General features: G+C 35.5%; 1 protein-coding gene and 1 long non-coding RNA gene across 4 annotated transcripts; one reads left to right on the top strand and one right to left on the bottom strand.

Annotated features, from left to right (window-relative positions):
- Nucleotides 1-6,634: 6,634 nt before the first annotated feature.
- On the bottom strand, nt 6,635-7,633 carry LOC111025694 (thaumatin-like protein 1b). The gene is made up of 2 exons (XM_022303590.2): nt 7,506-7,633; nt 6,635-7,421 (listed from the first exon to the last, which is right to left on the bottom strand). The coding sequence occupies exons 1-2, from the start codon at nt 7,561-7,563 to the stop codon at nt 6,739-6,741; spliced, it is 741 nt and encodes a 246-aa protein (XP_022159282.1). The 5' UTR covers nt 7,564-7,633; the 3' UTR covers nt 6,635-6,738.
- Nucleotides 7,634-12,819: 5,186 nt separating this feature from the next.
- On the top strand, nt 12,820-16,933 carry LOC111025693 (uncharacterized). Of its 3 annotated transcripts, XR_002603591.2 has the most exons (3): nt 12,866-13,027; nt 13,353-13,426; nt 16,283-16,933. It is a non-coding gene; the product is annotated as an uncharacterized LOC111025693 (long non-coding RNA). The 3 variants fall into 3 exon arrangements; XR_002603592.1 differs by lacking the exon at nt 13,353-13,426 and having other exon boundaries at nt 12,820-13,027; XR_015790359.1 differs by having other exon boundaries at nt 12,820-13,426.
- The last annotated feature ends 1,673 nt before the right edge of the window (nt 16,934-18,606 follow it).

The raw sequence follows: 18,606 nt of genomic DNA, 5'->3' as shown, positions 1-18,606 counted from the left end.
AATAAAAAAACAAGAAAGTTCGCTAAAAAGCATAGAAAACAATAAAGAACTAATACAAAATGAAGAACAATGTAAACCTAAGTTATGATGAGAAATAAGCTAAGAAAAGCTTGTAAAGTGATCAAGAGATGATGAAAAGCTTGATGAGTTCTAGAAATTATCGGCAGCATGTTGTTGCGAGATGTCAGGTATATTCCTAGCTTCAGATTGAATTTGTTATCCGTAGAGAAGTTAGACGATGATGGCTACAACAGTGAGTTTGTTGGGGGTTTCTGGAAGCTCAAGAGGGAATCCAGGGTAGCGGCGATAGGATGCAAGAAATCTTCTGTTTATGTGTCAGAGTTTGGGGTTGATAAGAGTTCACTGAGACAGAAAATGCACAGAGTAGCTGTAGATGGTTCAGGGTGAGACCTTAGAAGACCAGAACATTGATGACCAACAATATTGATGACTAGGAAAGATCAGAAGAATCTGCCATCAGCTCAAGTTAAACAGTTGGGAAGTACAGAAAAGAGAAATGAGAATTTGATAGGTCATCAAGTTCACACCTTAGCTGTTAGACGTTTAGGAGAGTTGGTGAAGTCACATAGGTGAATTACTGCATTGAAGGGTACGAGTTCTGTTTCTAGTGGAGACATGCTTGGGTGGGAATGCCAAGCTTAATGTAGCGAGAAAATATTCTTTCAGAGATCAGTGGGTTCGATCGAATAAAAAAGCAGCGGGAATCACTTAGATCAAGTGAGAGTATGTGGCTATGTCCCTAAGTCTGTAGGACAAGACCATGTAGAGTTGTCCAATCTCGGGGCAGAATCAGACAGAGCTTGGGGAAGGTCGAGCAGTATTGATCAGTTCGTTGACAGAGCAGTTCGAATTGAGCCTTGGTGGGGTTTTCAATGGGCCAAAAGCCCAATTTAATGTTGTTCTATTTTTTGACATATATATGTGCTGTGACCGTGAGAACAAAAAAAAAAAAAAGTAGCCATGGGTTTTTTTATGTAGTTTCGTGGCGACAGTTCGGGTGTTGGGAATACAGAAATGGTAGATCGAGATCGATATTTTTGGGATAATTTGTTCTTGATTATTTTGTGAGTTTTTCATTCATGTACCTAAGTAGTTGTGTTGGATTGCTTAGAAGCTAAGGGGCTTTTGTTAGGACCTCTAGGAGATATTTTTGGGGAGAGTTTATTGTAATCAAATCTTAACAATATTAGTAAATTACCCACAACTGAGTGGAAGACTAGACGTAGCCTTTAGTTGGTGAACCAGTATAATTTTTAACAATCATAGCTCAAAGGTTAGGAGGGATCAAACACAAACTGAGGTAACAATCGTTACTGATTTTCTTAAGCTTTACAGTAGGCTAAAATATGATTTTAAAGGGCACGAAAGACTATTATAGAAGACCTAAGGTTAGCTCTATACATGGAAAAAAAGGACTCAACGGTAACAACATAAATGCATAAAATGAGGTAATAACAAATATGGTGAAAGAGGCAAAGATGGCATCTTTCTACTACGACAATTAAAGAAGTTAATTGCTATGTTGTTGGGGATTTGATTTACCAGTAATGCCAATAATTGAGGGGTTGCTGTTATTGCAAAGATTGCAAACGTATTGTCTTCAATTATTGTTGGTAGTGAGGTATTGATATGAGGCCATGAGAATACTGAGTTGACAGATTCTGCTGAGTTGGTTGATGTTGTTGATTGGGAATTATATCAATCCTGGTTGGTTGTTTAATATCGTTGCTCAAACTGGTGGTAGTGGTAGAACGAACGTCCAGTTTGGTTCTTAGACCCTTGAACACAATCTTTGTTAGTGGCTTGGTAAGGATGTTGGCGATTTGATGAGTAGAAGGAACATATTTGATGATGAGAGATCCGAGAGGTACTTTTTCACGAACAAAGTGGTAGTCTATCTCTATGTGTTTCGTTCTTACATGGAAGACTGGGTTTATGAACATGTGGAGAGCACTCATGTTATCACAGTATAGTTGGGGCTTTTGAAGTAAAGGAACTCCAATGTCTCGAGGAATGAAGCTAATCCATGTCAGTTCCGCCGTTGAGCTCGCCATGGCCCTATATTCTACTTCGGAGCTGGATTTTGCCACAGTGGGTTGCTTTTTTGATGACCAGGAGATGTAGTTGGATCCAACGAATATGCAGAATTCTGTGGTACTTCGCCTGGTTACGTGACACCCTCCCCAATCTGCATCACAAAAACCGTATAAGTTAAGAGAACTATGTTTATAGAGAGTAATACCATAGTCTATTATTCCTTGGACATAGCGAAGCATTCTCTTGACAGCTTTGAAGTTCTTAGTGACTGGTTGTTGAAGGTGTTGGCACACTCGATTTACTTCTTGTACTATATCAGGACGAGTAAGAGTGAGATATTGTAAGACTCCTACAATGCTTCTATACTGTTTAGTATCTATAGGTTGAATGTCAGTTGGACGTTCTTGAGTTGAAGTTGCCATAGGTGTGCTTATGGCAGAGGCTCTTGCCATTTTGGTTTTAGCAAGAAGGTCTCGAGCGTATTTCTCTTGAAAAAGCATGATTCCCTTAGAGGTGGACTTGACTTCAATGCCAAAGAAGTGGTGAAGGGAACCTAGATCCTTCAAAGAGAATTCTGAGCCAAGCGTTTGTATAAGGTGTTGAATCTAGCAGTTATCATTTCCTGTGAGAATAATGTCGTCAACATACACTAGCATAAGTGTTAGTATAGATCCATTTTTGTAGATAAATAAAGAGGGGTCTGAAGTACAACAAGTGAAGTCAATATGGAGAAGAAAATCAGCTAATCTATCAAACCATGCTCTAGGTGCTTGTTTCAACCCATATATGAATTTTTGGAGTTTACACACAAGGGCATGTTTATGAGTAGAAGAGGTTTTAGGATAGACAAAACCTGGTGGTTGTTCCATGTATACATCCTCCTTTAGAATTCCATGCACTTTTTGCTAAGAATAAAATTAACCTGATAGTTGTTGGCTTGACCACTGGGCTCTATGTTTCTTCGTAATCTAACCCTTCCATTTGAGTGTATACTTGAGCTACCAAGCGTGCCTTGTATTGATCTATTGTTTCATCTTCCTTGTACTTTGTCTTAAATATCCATTTGGACCCAATGGTCTGGGCACAAGTTTCAACGTGTCGTTTTGTAAGAAATGTTAAGTTTTGGAAACTTGAGAGCTTGGTCTACTGCATTGGTCTTCTGCATTGGCTTAGGTTGAGTTGGTAAGGATATCATTTATTCAAGTTGAGGTTGTTACTTATGTTGCAATATATTTTTCTCCCTTGATTCAATCATGTCAGTAGGCTTAGAGTGTTGTATTTCTATTGCCCGGAGTTGGATGGGCTGATTATTTCCATATCCATTCTTGAATTCTCAATTGCATTAATTTTATTGTCATAATCATAGAGTAGCTTCATACTTGGTAGATTGTCCTCCTTATCCATTGTGCCTGCAAAATCAGAAACAACTAAAGGAAATGTGCTCTTGGTGGAGCTGTTAGTAGATAGTTTATCATAAGGAAAGAAACTTTCATAAAAAACGTCTTGATATATAAATTTGGTTGTTTGTTGGATCTAGGCATCGATATCCTTTATGAACCATGCTATAGCCGATAAAAACACAAGGATATGAGGGCATTCGATTAATGAGATAGACAACAGTAAGAAAAGCATTCACCCAATATTTTAGAGGCATATGAGATTCAAATAAAAGCGAGATGCCAGTTTCAACTATATGACGATTTTTCCTTTCAACTACTCCATTATGTCGAGGAGTATAAGGACATGAAAATTAATGATTAATGCCACTTTGTTCCAAAATATTTTTAAAGGTAGTGGATTGAAATTCACCCCACCAACACTTTGAAAAACTTTTATCCTTTGTTCAAATTGATTTTCCACAAGAAGTTTGAATTTGACAGAACAAGATAAGAGCTCTGATTTTTTTTTTCAAATAATAAATCCAAACAGATCGTAAGTAATCATTAATAAAACTGACATAATATTTAAAATGTTGGCAAGATGAGATTGGAGTCGGTCCCCATAAATCACAATGAATCTTATCTAGAGGCTTCAAAGCATGAGATTTATTGGAATTAAAAGGCTAACACATACTAATTGTTCCTTTGCCCAACAAGTAACATTGATCAGTTGTTTATTAGCAAAATTTTTCAAGAAACGATCATTCAAGTGGCCTAATCTCTTATGCCACACAACAGAAGAAGTTTAATTTAAGGTGGCAGCCGTAGTAAAGGTTGTAGAAGTAGTTTTGGCATATGGTTGTAGCTGCCCCAGCTTGTACAATCCTTGTTTTTCATATCCTTCAGCTAAAGCTAACTCCTGTAGATCCTTAACAACAAACTTGTTAGCATTAAAAGTTATGGAACAATTATTATCGTTTGTTAATTTGCGGACAGGCAATAAATTTTTCTTTATTGCAGGGACAACTAAAACATTATTTAAAGCAAGGTGACCTTTAGGAGTTTTGAAAGTAGTGTGACCTGTGTGAGTAATATGTAGGCCATTTCCATTCCCTACATAGATCTTATCAACACCATTATAAGGGTGTAGAAATTGAATTTTACCTAAATCGTTTACCACATGAAAGGTTGCCCAAAGTCGGTACAGATATTTTCATGAGCAACTTCATTCAAAGTTAAGGCAACAAGAGCTTCAGGTATTTCTTCAGATTGGTAAGCATGGTCAAATCTATTCCAACATTCTAGTGCGGTGTGATTATTCTTACCACATATCTGACCTGTCACTTGTTTTTCCTATTTGAAACCTACTCTTCCATTTGAATGTTGATGATTATTGTTCACCTTTTGTACGATAGTTCCTTGCTGATAGCTTGTTACTATGATAAAAGCCTTTTCCCCTCGATGAAAATTGTCTTCCCCTTCCTCTGCTTCTTCCTCGATTTGAGAAGAATGCTTGATTTAGACTTACTTGGCTGGACCTTTCTTCTTCTTCAACAGTGATAAGTTGGTCGTGTGCTTTCAAAGCAAGAACAAATTGATTGTATGAAGGATAAGGAGTTTTAGATACATGGCAGTTCGAAATCCTTATATCTTATTCCTAATCCTCTTGCCAAATGGAATACTTTAGTTAAGTCATCCAATGACTTTTTCATAGCAAATGGAATACTTTAGTTAAGTCATCCAATGGCTTTTTCATAGCTGCTAATATATCACAAAAAGTTTTGAACTTTCTAATGTACTCATCTATAGATAATGAACCTTTTTTCAACGTGAAAAGTGCCTCATTTAGGTGTATTTCATTTTCTTTTGTCATGGTGAGCAACAACTCTTCAAGGCATTGTCATACCTGTTTTCGGTTTCTGTTCCTTCAAGTAAAGTCAGCACATCTTCTCCAATGATTCCTAGTAACCATGAAGTCAAGATGCCATTATTGTTGGTCCATGCATTTGTTGGTCCTTACAACATTCTAATGCATTGGATATTCCTGTGGAAGAGGAAATTATTCAAGGTCATTAATTTCGCAACAATATGAAGGTATTTCTTCAATAGATTTAAAATGGAGCTGGACTAGAGACTGTGAGCTATCTCCTTCGAAATTGATGGTTGCTGCCCCTCTTCAATAATTTCCGCTTCGGCAAGTTTTCAACAACCCTCGTCTTCGCGGCCAAGGATTCGGCACAAGATCACATCAACATATTTAGGTGTATATGTTGAGTATATGTTGCATATACTTTGTAATAAAATGAATATATTCTATAACTTAATAGGCTAGTATTATACCAATAAATTGTATATATTTTGCATTTCTATTGATTTTTTAACAGCAAAGCTTTTTGATATAGCTTAACTTTAAGTGTTTGTGTTATCTAATTAGGTTTTATGTGAATTATTGGTCATTTCGTAGGAATCAAGCATTTGAAAGAATCTCGGATGTTTAAAGGAATTAACTTTGCCTTCATTAGCAGTTTAGACCTAAGCAAAAAGATAATTCATGCATATAACTCGTGGAGGGTAGCACCTCGATGCTTGTATAGAATGAAAATAAAACCCGACATGCCAAAGACCAAAATGTGTGAAGCACCATGGCGCTTGTAGTACGCAGCCACAAGTTAGAAAGGCCAGAGCTACATCCCTAGGGTCATGGCGCTATAGCATCTCAATGCTGTTAACATAGTGGCAGATGGAAATGTGAACTTTTGATCGTTTGCCTCATGAGAATAACATCATGGTTCTTAGTTATAGGTCATGGTGCTACCGTGCCTCTTTTTTTTTTATATATATAAGGAGTTTCCACCCCAGGAAAAATCTTTTTTAAAGTAATTTCACATTTATAAATGACAAGATAGATGAGGCAAACGACAGTTAGGATTTATTTATTTTTCTTTTCCTTGAAGTTTTTATAATTTTGTTATGGAATTTAGCATCGGTTTTTTGGTTTATTTTCTATCCTGAATTGCTAAATTTATTGTTAGGAAGGATTTGATGTTGCTTTGAAATAACCAATCACAAAATGACTTAAAAACATTAATCAATAAGGAATAAGAAAATTAGACACACAATTTCATGGAACACATTATTATTTGACTTCAATAATGACATTTTATTACATTCAACTTGTATTATTCATATATTATAACTTGAAATTTATTCCACCGATGAGTACATATAGTACAATTTTATTCACTGCAGTAAAATATAGAATAATTATGAAAGGAAACGAAAGAGATTTTATGTTATATGGTTACGGGCAGAAGGTAACAACATAATTGGGCGAACCGCTGCATGTGAAGGTGCTGGTTTTGTCGTCATAAGCGTAGCTGTAAGCCTGAGGGCATTGGTTCTTGAAGATCAACGAGTACTGGCTGTGAGCGCACTTGCTGGGGTCGTTGAATTCAGCGGTGCAACAATACTGTGGTTCATTAAACGCAAGGCATGCGCTCTTACACCCAATCACGCTCCCATCTCCTGACCTGACTTGCAACTCCGTTGGGCAAACCCCGTTTACATTTGCAGAACAAGCTGTGGATTGGCATTCTCCTGTTCCACCCACTGTGGCTATGGAAGCCGGCAGGTTGAAGCCGTCGACGAGGCTGACGTCGTAGAAATCCATGCCTCCATTGGGGGCTAATGTGAACTCGGCCAGTGTGGCGGGTGGAATTCCTCCTGCGCCATTGCAAGAAATGGAGCCGGAGGCACAGTCTCCAGTTTCGCAGGAAAATCTTGAAGAGCTATCGACGAAGCAGCGCGTTCGAGCCCAGATCCTACCCGTCCACGGCGCAGGCACATCTACGCTCCTCGACGCTCCAGAAAGCAACTGAAATCCAGTGGTGGAGAGTTGGGATTGTCCGCTGCCGCTGGTTAGTGTTGCGGGCCATATGGTCTGTGGACAATTGTTCTTGACAACAAATGTGGCTGCATGGACTACTGTTTTACAAACACATGACATTATTAATTCATCCAAAACTTAAAACATAAAAACAGTGAATGTTGTTAATAATGTATACATACCAGAGGAGAAGAGCAAAGCAAAAGTGAAGAGGGTGTGGATCATTGCTTCAATTGCCATGATCAATCAATTACAATTAATCTAATTGCTTTCTTTATTGCTAATTAATGTGAGTTATGTTCTAAATGGGGTTATCCTCGTCCCTACTTATAGTCTCTATTTTGTGATGCAAAAACTGAAAAACAAATTGTTTCAATTTGGCCAAGTCGCCAGATTGTAAGGCTGCTAATTTACTTTTTATTTTTATTTTTATGGTACATTCATAGGCTGCTAATTTTGTTTGAATTTATCTAAGTCAGATTCTAAGGCTGATTTCTATTAGATATACCATAGCCATCAAACGTGCAGAAATTGGGTTCTATTGAACTCAACTATTCTATTAAAAAAAAAGGTTGCCTTCTTGCTTCTTATTAATGTGGTGGCCGTTGCTTAAGAAAATATTTTATTTTCCCAGAAATTTATTATTGAATTATTTTATCTAGAAGCGGAAAATAGAATTATAAATTAGACGCTTGGAAGTTTAAACCTCTGCGTCCTCAATTTTTTTTGTTAGAAAAGGAAAAAAAATTATAAATTGGACCGCTTCTTGGTTGACTATAAGCTCCATGTCAATTTTGTACATATTTCTCATGAATGAATCACATGTGTGTGTATGCAAAACTATAACTTACGTACGCGTATAGTTGGACAAGTTGCAAATTAATTATCCATTGTTGTCATTCGCTCGTGTATATAAAAAAATAATTAGCTAGTTACAATTTTCAATATGAAGTTTTATCAAAATAATAAAATATAAAGGGCATTTCTGAGAAGTACGGTGAAACCTGTATCCCCATTTTGAAGAATTCAATACGTCCCAGGAATGTGCTCTGTCCACAAAATCCTTTAATGAGATGGATCGGTCCCTAGAATATGTCGAAATCTATAATAAATAGAAGTTGAATCTGCTTCTCGTATTGGAATTTTGGAAAACATTAGCTCAATCCATCCACATTCATCTCAAAACCAATTGGTGATGAGAGAAGTATCCCATGTCTATTATAAATATTTGTTACGTCCCTTATCTTAACAATGTGGGATCTTTAACACGTTCTATTGTGTCACCCTCTTTTAGTTTTGTTTTGAAGATCCACTTGGAACCAACAATATTGATGTTATTAGACCTCGAGAAAAGTTGCCAAGTGTTGTTAACTTGTAAGGCAGTCCTCTCTTCCTCCATAGTTGTTTTCCAGTAGGGATAGGAGTAGATGCTTGCAAGGGCAAGGCACTCTTCATTCTTCATTCGAAACTAATGAATGTTGGGTCGGGGGGTTCTGCCTTGTTATCAAAACGAGAGTTGGGTAAAGCAAACTCCCTCCTGGGCGAGCACGAGGCTTAGTCAAGTAGAAACGGGATGCGCTGCTGGATGCTCCAATTGAAAAAAAAAAAATCAGTGGGGCTATGCCGGTACGACTGAATATGCGTTAGAAAGGTCAATCCCTCCCCTACGTCACCAAAAGGAAAAAAAAAACGAACCGAACTTCTAACGATCACAGGCTATGTTATAGTTTTTCAATTCTGAAGTGGAGCATTGAGAGCCATAAGGGAGAGAGGTTGTTGTTTGTATTTTCTAACAACTTGAACTTCTTTAGGTAATATGGGATCAAGATCTGGATTTAAGGCTAATTTTCCTCTTGTTATCATTGAGTGAGATGATCTTTTTTGAGTGTTGTCAGTCACAGAGGGAGATTTTGTTTGCCCTGCACACAAGGAGTCAAGTCCACAACCAATTTATTGCTAATGTAGGTAATTCATGAAATGAGTGACTAAGTGAAGGATTAGTGAGCTCATTGGTATAAGGCATGATTTCATAATTGCTCATGATGTTTTCCAAAATCCTGGTTTATTTCTTGTAAAGTCTTTGATAAAGATCTGTCATCACATTGTCTTGGATCGAGCAGTATTTCTGTCTTGGTGCACATATTGGAGCAAATTGAGGTTCTCCTTCTTGCATACATGGTGTAGTTGGTGAAATTAATGTCTCCTTCCTGTAGTTGTACCGTAGTTGATTTAGTCTTTTGCTTGGTTATTTTCCTTGATTTCATCAACTGGTAATGTCTTGAAATCTAGAGGTGTAGTCACTTCAACATTGAATTTTTCTCCAATGGTGTTGTTGTCTGAAGTGATGTCTTTGGTAGAGTCATGTCCTTGAACCTTGAAAATGTAATCACAAGTAGAGGCTGCACAGATTTGTTAACACATTTATTTTTAAAGAGAAAACATACTTCACCAAATATGATATTTCTTGATATGTAAATGCGGTTTGTATTGGGATCAAGACATCTAAAACTTTTGTGTGAAGGACTATATCTAGTAAAAATGCAACGATATGTCTTTTTAGAAGATTAATTTTTAGGATAGTCTCATAGATATGGAAAACATATGCATCCAAAATACTCTAAGATCTTTATAGCTAGGCTCTTTGTGAAACAACTTTAATTTAAGAAAGGAGATTTCATATTTAGAGATTTCAATGACATTCGATTTATGAGAAAATTTGCAGTAAGAAACCATCTACCTAATATTTACAAGAGTATTGGATTGTAATAATATAGTCAAACCTGTTTCCACGAGATGTCTATGTTTCCTCTCAACCACTCCATTTTATTGGGGAGTGTGAGGACAACTAAATTGATGTTGAATTCAATTTTCTTTCAAGTGATTTTATAGCGCAAGAGACTTAAATTCTTCTCCTCCGTCACTTTGGAGAATTTTTATTTTCCTCTCTAATTAGTTCTCAACCATCCTTTGAAATTTCAAAAAACAAGTAAAGAAAGATTTTCCTTTCAATGGATATAACCCAGTATACCTAGAGTAATCATATCCACAAATGCAACATAGTATTTAAACTGCTGACGAGATAAAACAGAAGCAAAGCCTGACAAATCACAGTGAATTTTATCTAAGGGACGACGAGAACTTAAAGATACTTTATCAATGAGAGGATGCTTGCAACTCTTACTAAGTTAACAATTAACACAAATAGCATTTTCTTTCTTCCAATCATATACATTAATAAGCAGTTTATTGCTAAGAATCTTTAGAAAGTGGTTATTCAAGTGTCCCAATCATTTATACCAAATTGAGAAACTTGCTTTGTTAGAGCGTAGCATATAAGACTTGCAATAGTTATTGTTGACTCCCCAGAGCATATAAGTCTTCTTGTTCATGCCCTTTAGCTAGTGTTTCCCCCTATTGATTCTTCACAGTAAATTCATTAACAGAAAAAGTAATTGTGCAGTTGTTATATCCTCGATAATTTTACTTATGGAAATTAAGTTCTTTTTGATATCTGGGACTACTAGCACATTGCTAAGGTTTAATTGACCATTCTTTGTATTTAACTTTGTGTTTCCAGTGTGTGATATATGCAAGCCTTGTCCATTACCTACAAAAAGTTTTTCACATCCATCTTACCTTATAAGAGAGGAAATATTACATATGTGGGTAAAAAACAAATTAAAGAGCAATTATATTTTTCCTATTTAATGGAAATATAAGTGATCATGATTATGGGCCAATAACTTATAAATAAATAGTTATGGTCACCAACTATAACCTAGCTGCCTTGGTGAAATCTTCAGGTGCTAAATAAAGAAGTGGTGAGCCTACTTGGGGGAGGCTCGTTGTCTCACATTGGTTAGGGAAGAACATGATCTGTGGTATATAAGAGAGGACAATTATCTTCATTGGTACAAGGTCTTTTAGGTGGAACCAAAAGTAAAGTCGTGAAGTTATATACTTATACCAATGAAGATAGTGTTGGGTTTTATGTCCTAAAACTCATAGTTTGAAAATGACAGATATACTTTTATCATTAAATAAAGTTGTTATTGAAGGTTTTAATCAATAAGTAGTTATTGATCCAATAAAATGTTCTTACTATATCTAAATCCAATAAAATAAAGGATCCTAGACTGTTACCTAAGACTCAAACTCTATGTAAGAGACATAAATATGGATCAAGTTTGAGTTAACAGTCTAAATGGTCTATAGTATAGGAATAAGGTTGGGCGCCTTATGCTGGGGACACTATGGATGCAGCCCACTTTGTAGCTAGTACAAACGATGTGATCCTAATTCATTCATGTGAAGACATGCGAGTGGGGGTGTCCCGTGCAAAGAGTTTGCATAAGACCGGACCATGAGATAGTCACTTTTACTTTATAACACCGTTTACTGTTTGAAACTGATTATCTCAACTTTGATGGCCTAGGTAACTCGATTTTAATCCTGAGCTAACTATGAACTTCTGTTTATTCGGGATTATCCTTAGATCTGCATGGGTGAGAGCAGCTCAACAGCGCTGGCTCAATAAGCCTCCCATTTCAGGGGTAAGACCCGGTAGATAGCTAGGGACATAGGGTGCAAGAAGAAATTCACTTCTACCCAATTTTGGGATAGTAGAGAGGTTGTTCTCTTAAGGGCTGAATCCAGGTCTTGAACAATTGGCGCCACCCTCATCAAAAGGTTTGAGAGGATTTTTTGATTTGATAGTTGAACTACAAATCATTGTTCATCAGAGGATTAGTGGGACTTAAGGAACAAGAGGTAATTACAGGGGTAAAGCGGTATTTTGACCCAGCTGTAATTACGAACAACCTGTGAAGGGTCGACTTACCGATCATGGTTATATCAAATGGACATAATATATCTACAGTGAGGAGAGTGCAGCTACGGGCTTTAGTGGAGTGACCGCGTAGTTAACGATTGTTGGTTAACTAGGTTAAAGAGTTTAACCGGTTAATCTCGGATCGTTGGAGCTCATGATCTGTAGGTCCATAAGGTCCCCTAGCTAGCTCATATAGGAATAAACTTGGAATAATTTGAATGAATAATTCAAATCGTACGAATTAGGTTAATCATATGAGATATGATTAAGTAATTGATATATGATATTAATTTGAGAAATTTGGATAAAATATTTAAATAGGATTTAAATATTAAAATTATGAATGCGGATTCATAATCGGAGGCATGGATTTCATCAAACATCGGATTTTGGAAAAAGTCAAATAGTTGACTTTGACCAGAGAAAGTCAAAGGTTGACTAAAGTAGATTAAAATAATGTTTTTAACCAAGTTGGTGAAAAATTCCACTAACTTGTTGAGTGGAACATTTAAATAATCTCAAAAATTCACTTTTTGACACTTAGTCATGCCATGCATGAGTGGAATGTGTGTTGTAAGCTTTTGGTGAACTTAGACATGCATTTTGACACTTAGTCATGCCATGCATGAGTGGAATATGTGTTGTAAGCTTTTGGTGAACTTTGACATGCAAGAGTTGCATGTAATTTGCCTATTTAAGAAGGCTTTTGTTCAAACATCAAGATCGCTTGGAACCTTTGGCCATTTGATGTGTTTCCAAAAAGCTTACATAACTCTTTTTAGCTCCACTTTTCTCTAATTTTTTCCTTCTCTAAAAAGAGTCACACCACTCTATTCCAAGCCTTGAGAATAGCTATTTTGAAAAGCTACAAAGGTTTGTATTTTTCTCTACTTATCTTTAAGCATCATAATGTATGATCATGCATGTTTAATCCTAGGTTGTATTATGCATCTAGATTGTTATTTCGATTCTTGCTCACTTCCGCTGCGCATGTATGTATTTTCTCCATCAGATAGTTGTCCTCTCTTATATACTATGAATCATGTTTTTCCCTAACCAATGTGTGACTTTGTTTGCATTCACCTTACAAATCTTTCAAACTGGTAAAAATGATCAAACATTTTCCAGCATTGGATGACAGTGTGCTTTGATTTTTAACATGTATGACAACACTAAAGTTTGAATCCTGCTTGAACAGATTTCTAGAGATCTTGTTAGATTGATCATTCTGTCGAGTGTAATTGGAATTACCTTGTTGAAGAGAGGAATTTGGTATGCCATGTTGAAAACCTCTGTCCTTTGAAGATTTTTTTTCCTTTACCTCTATTTCCGCTCCTCCACGATTTGAGTAGAAACATTGGTTGTGGTTGATTTGGTTGGATTTTTCTTCTTCTTCCTCAGATGACAGCTGCTGTTCATATACTTTTAAGTCAATAACAAATTGGTTATAGGTAGGATTAGGTGGCTTTGTGAGCATTGTTGTGCCGATATTCTTTATATTTTACTCCCAACCCTCTAGCTAGATGAAAACTTTTGTGACATAATCTCCAGCCAACCTATCACAAATGCTTTTGAGCTTCTTTATATACTCATCTAATGATATGTTTCCCTTTTTTAAACTTATTAGTTCTTCATTGAGATGACTTTCGTTTTCTTTTAGTTATTGTTAAGAAACGAGTAAGAAGTGTGAGAGAGAAGTTTACGGGAGAATGATAAAGTAACAAATCGAGACAAAAGGGGATCAAACGTTGGTAGAGAGAAATTTTATAGAAACTTCAAATCCTCATTTTTTTAATGAAAATATCAAATATTTAGACAAAATAACAAAGAAGAAGATTTTAATATTATTTTTAATTACGGCTTACGCCATCTTAAAAAGAAAGGAAATAAGTATATGATTAATTGAAACGTTTGGTTCCTTTTACCGAAGTTTACTAAATCAAATTAACATTTTTTCAAATTACAAAGAAATTATTTGATATCTTAGTGTATGGCATAGTGGCAAAAGCATTGGTATTGAAATTCATGTTACAAGTTGTGTACCTCAAAATGATTTTCCCTTTGAAAAAAAAAAAAAGAAATCTATATTTGTTCAAAGTAACTTATTTATTTATCTTTTATTTATTTATTTATTTATTATTATTATTATTATTATTATTTTATGAAACACAAAAAGAAGGAAAATGTTTGACACAAAATTTAAACAATAATTATAGACAAAAAATTACTAGACTCGAAATTAAAGAGAATGCTGAAATAAAATACCAAACAAATTTAGGGTTTACATTTTCCAACAAAAAGACATTGGAATAGAGTTAAGTATATATTCTATTATCTTCAAGAAACAATTGATATGAGTTTGTTTAATCCTCATAAATTGAATTTTTATCTAGTTGGCTATGTAGATGCTGGATATTTATCTAATCCACACAAGGTTCGATCTCAAACCGATTATCTATTCACATATGGAGGAACTGTTATATCATAGCGGTCTGTGAAACAAAGCATAATGGACACCTCCTCAAATCGATTTAAAATTCTTGCAATTTACAAGGGTAGTCGAGAATGTATATGGGTTAAGATTAATATGACTTAGCACATTTGGGGAACATGTAGCTTGTCTTTTAGTAAAAAATCTTTCAACGATATTATACAATGATAAACACAGCATGTATAGCCCAAATAAAAGAAGATATACTAAAGGGAGATATAACAAATCATATTTCACTAAGCTTTTCCACACTCATGATCTTGAAGAATATAGCAATATCACTATACAAAAAATATGCTCAAGAGATAATCTAACAGACTTATTTACAAATGCACTATCTACTGCAACATTTGAAAAATTGATGCACATCACTTAATGCAACGACTCAAAGATCTCAAATGATGTTTTCATGAAAGGGAGCAAATATATTGCATTCGTTTTGATTTATTAGATTATATGAAATATGTACTTTTCCTTCCCTGGGTTTTTCTCATTGATTTTTTCCTAGTAAAGTTTGAACAATATCACCTAGATATCATAAATAATGGGCTTCTAAGAGGAATATTATGTATATTATAGATGTCCATGTGTTTGTTGCACAAACAACACATATATGTCTTAATGCCCAAAGCTTCATTTGTCAATATGTCACCTATCTTTGTGTCTAAATGCTTACCCATCATGTACAAATTGTCTATAAAAGGCTTATGAATTTTCATGAAAGGTATATGGGAAGAAGAAAATCCAAAAGAAACTCAAGAGGAAATCAAGCCAAAATTTCACCGTTCTTCTTCCATCTCTTTTTCTCTTATTTTGATATTTTCTTTATGTGCTTCAATAGTTCTGTTTTGTTTCTCAATTTCACAACTATATATTTTTGGCGGGGAAATTTGACGTTATTGTTGTTCCTATTAATTATTTTTGGATGCCTTAATATTTTTTAGGTTTTCAATCGGACTATGAAATAATTTTTAACTTTTTTTTCATAGTACAACATGTGGGGATGAGAATTCAAAACTCACAATCTTTTGATTGCACATAAGCGTCTTAACCCAGCTAGGTTCAAGTTGGCTTTAACTAATTTTTATGTTTCGTACAACCAAATGTTTATTAATTTTTTAAAAAATACATCTTTTAATTAAATTTATTTGTATAATATGATTAACAATAGTTTTTGAATTCAGCTTCCTTAACAATCAACACTTTTTTCTTCCTTTTTATTTTTATAGCAAGAATCTAGCACATTTACTTTCAAAGTTTTTAAAATTTTCATTTGTCCTTCCACATCGAAAGAGGTATTCAAACAACCTGATTTTTTTAATTTAATTTCTTGCTTTTATCCTCCAATTGAATTCACCAGATTTTTATCATACATTTATACTTAACTTGAAATGACCTTTTGTCAGATATATAATGGTTATTTTTCTTAATCGTTTGTTAAATAACTTGGAGTAAAAACGTATCATTTGTAATTTAATTCATATAAAAAAATTTAAATATTATCTCGTAAAAAGTCTTGATATTAAAAACTACCCAACTTTATGCAAAATTGAAATATTATACCCTATTTTAGTTATTATATCTAAATAACAATAATTTAATATGAGTTTAATAACCTTTGTAACTTTTATTTTCAGGTTTATCGGTCCCAACAATTCTAAAAAGTAAGTCCAAGTCATACTTGTTGATGCAGAAATTTGGCTTCTTAGAATTCTGTCAAATTCGCACCAATTCTTCTAGAATAAATGGATTGACGAGACCTGCAAAATAGAATAGCACTAAGATTGATGTGGCTCTTTCTACACAGGTTCTGATACTTAAGTTAAGATCGGAGTAGTTGAGTATAAAGTGTAAGGTATTGTGACATACGCTTACCCTCCTATTTATAGAGGTTGAATCCTAATCCCTTGAGGATTTACATCAGTAGAATCCTAATGTAATCAGGAGATCTAGATGGAGTGGACCTCATGCTGCATTGAGGGTCGAGACCAAGTTAACTCGGATCGGGCTGTGCGAGGGTTGGGGAGAATTGATGAAGCTCTCGGCCATCGAGCTAAGAACTCCTCGACGTCGAGAAGGCCTTGGTGCCGAGGTCAAGTCAACATCAAGCAGTGTTCGGCGCCGACCCCGAGTCAACTATGGCCGACTTGGGTTGCCGGGCCCCAATCCACTTACCTTGCTTCCCGGTTTCGCTCCTTCTTTGGCTCCTTTTCGGTTGCTTAGTCTGATCTCTATTTTCTTCCTATAACAATGTAATTACACTTTATGCGATCATGGCAATTTTTCCCTATTTCTTTTTTTATGTTTTAAATTATTTGTCAAGAAATATTTTTTTTCTTAAAGAAAATTTATTTAGTTGCTTAATTTATAATGCCTAATTCTCTCAAACACATATATTAGGTTGGTGGGTTGAGAACAATACATGATTTTTTTTGTAAATATATATTTAAAGAGAATAATATAATTATTTTAGTGTGTGTATGTATATATATAAATATTTAAAAAAATGACGTGGGGCGGGAAGCAGGGAATGGGGATGGGGAACGTATTCCCTATCCCTTGTCCCTATTTAGGTGGTTGGGAATTTAAACGGGGTTCCCCGTCTCATTTAATTTAGGTGGGTCCCCACGGGGACCGGATCCCATTGGGAAAATGAACTTCCTGACAGCAACCATCAATTTGGAAGGAGATAGCCCTCAAGTCCAGCTCCATTTTAAATCTATAGAAAAAACACCTTCACATTGTTGGGAAATTAATGGCCCTGAATAATTTCTCCATGAATATCCAAACACACACCACAATATGCAAATAAGGAAGAAACTGTATGTAAATAACAAGAATACGACACAGCAAAATTATAATGGTTCACCAGCTAAGGGCTACATCCAGTCTTCCACTCAGATGTGAGTAATTTACTAATATTGTCAAGATTAGATTACAATAAACTCTCCCCATAAATATCCCTAGAGGTCCCAACAAAAGCTGATAGCATTTATACAATCTAACACAAATACTTAGGTATATGAATGAAAAACTCACAAAATAATCAAGAACAAATTACCCAAAACATATCGAAATTGCCAAAAATATCCCTGAATTAAACATGAGCCATCGCCACGAAATTGCTACAAAAAACACCCGAAAAATCTACTGCACAAAGAAGACCCCGTGGCTACTTTTTTTTTTTTTTTTGGTTCTCACAACCACAACACATATATGTCAAAAAAAATAGGGCAACATTAAATTGGGATTTTGGACCATTAATTTGTTTTCACCTTTTTTTTTTTTAATTCTGTATCCAATTCCCAACAATCTCCCACTTGGAGACAAAATAACAATTTTACCTCTCACTGCAACAACAGTGTCCCCTCATCTTGACAACCCCGCCAAGGCTCAGTTCTAACAGCTTTGTCAACAAACTGATCCACACTGCTCGACCCTCCCCAAGCTCTGTTTGATTCTGCCCCAAACTCTGTTTGCTTTTTTCTTTAATCAAACCCACTAACCTTTAAAAGAAGATTTTCTCTCTACATTAGGCTTGACACTCCCACCCAAGCATGTCACCACACTCGAAATAGAACTCGTACCCTTAAATGCACTAATTCGCCTATGCGACTTCACCAGCTTGCCTGAACGTCTAACTGCTAAGGTGTGAACTCGATGACCTATCAAATTCTCATTTCCCTTTTCTGTACTTCCCAGCTGTTTAACTTGAGTTGATGGCAAATTCTTCTGATCTTTTCTGGTCATCAATGTTGCTGGTCCTTTAAGGTCTCGTCCTGAACCATCTGCATCTACTCTGTGCATTCTCTGTCTTAGTGAACTCTTGGCAACCCCAAACTCTGACACATAAACAGAAGATCTCTTGCGGCTTGTCGCCACTACCCTAGATTCACACTTGAGCTTCCAACAACCCCCAACAAAACTCACTGTAAATTACCCTTATCATATTAAAGCATCA

This window comes from Momordica charantia (genome assembly GCF_013281855.1).
Source record: "Momordica charantia cultivar OHB3-1 chromosome 4 unlocalized genomic scaffold, Mcharantia_2.0 BLBB01000004.1, whole genome shotgun sequence".
NCBI lineage: Eukaryota > Viridiplantae > Streptophyta > Magnoliopsida > Cucurbitales > Cucurbitaceae > Momordica > Momordica charantia.
This window is presented reverse-complemented; position numbering and strand designations above follow the sequence as displayed.

Bases quoted from the DNA above. Each gene is read 5' to 3' on its own strand.
- LOC111025694 (XM_022303590.2), bottom strand. From the start codon at position 7,563: ATGGCAATTGAAGCAATGATCCACACCCTCTTCACTTTTGCTTTGCTC. The intron at 7,422-7,505 runs GTATGTATACAT...TTTGTAAAACAG, and splicing joins TGCTTTGCTCTTCTCCTCTG to TAGTCCATGCAGCCACATTT.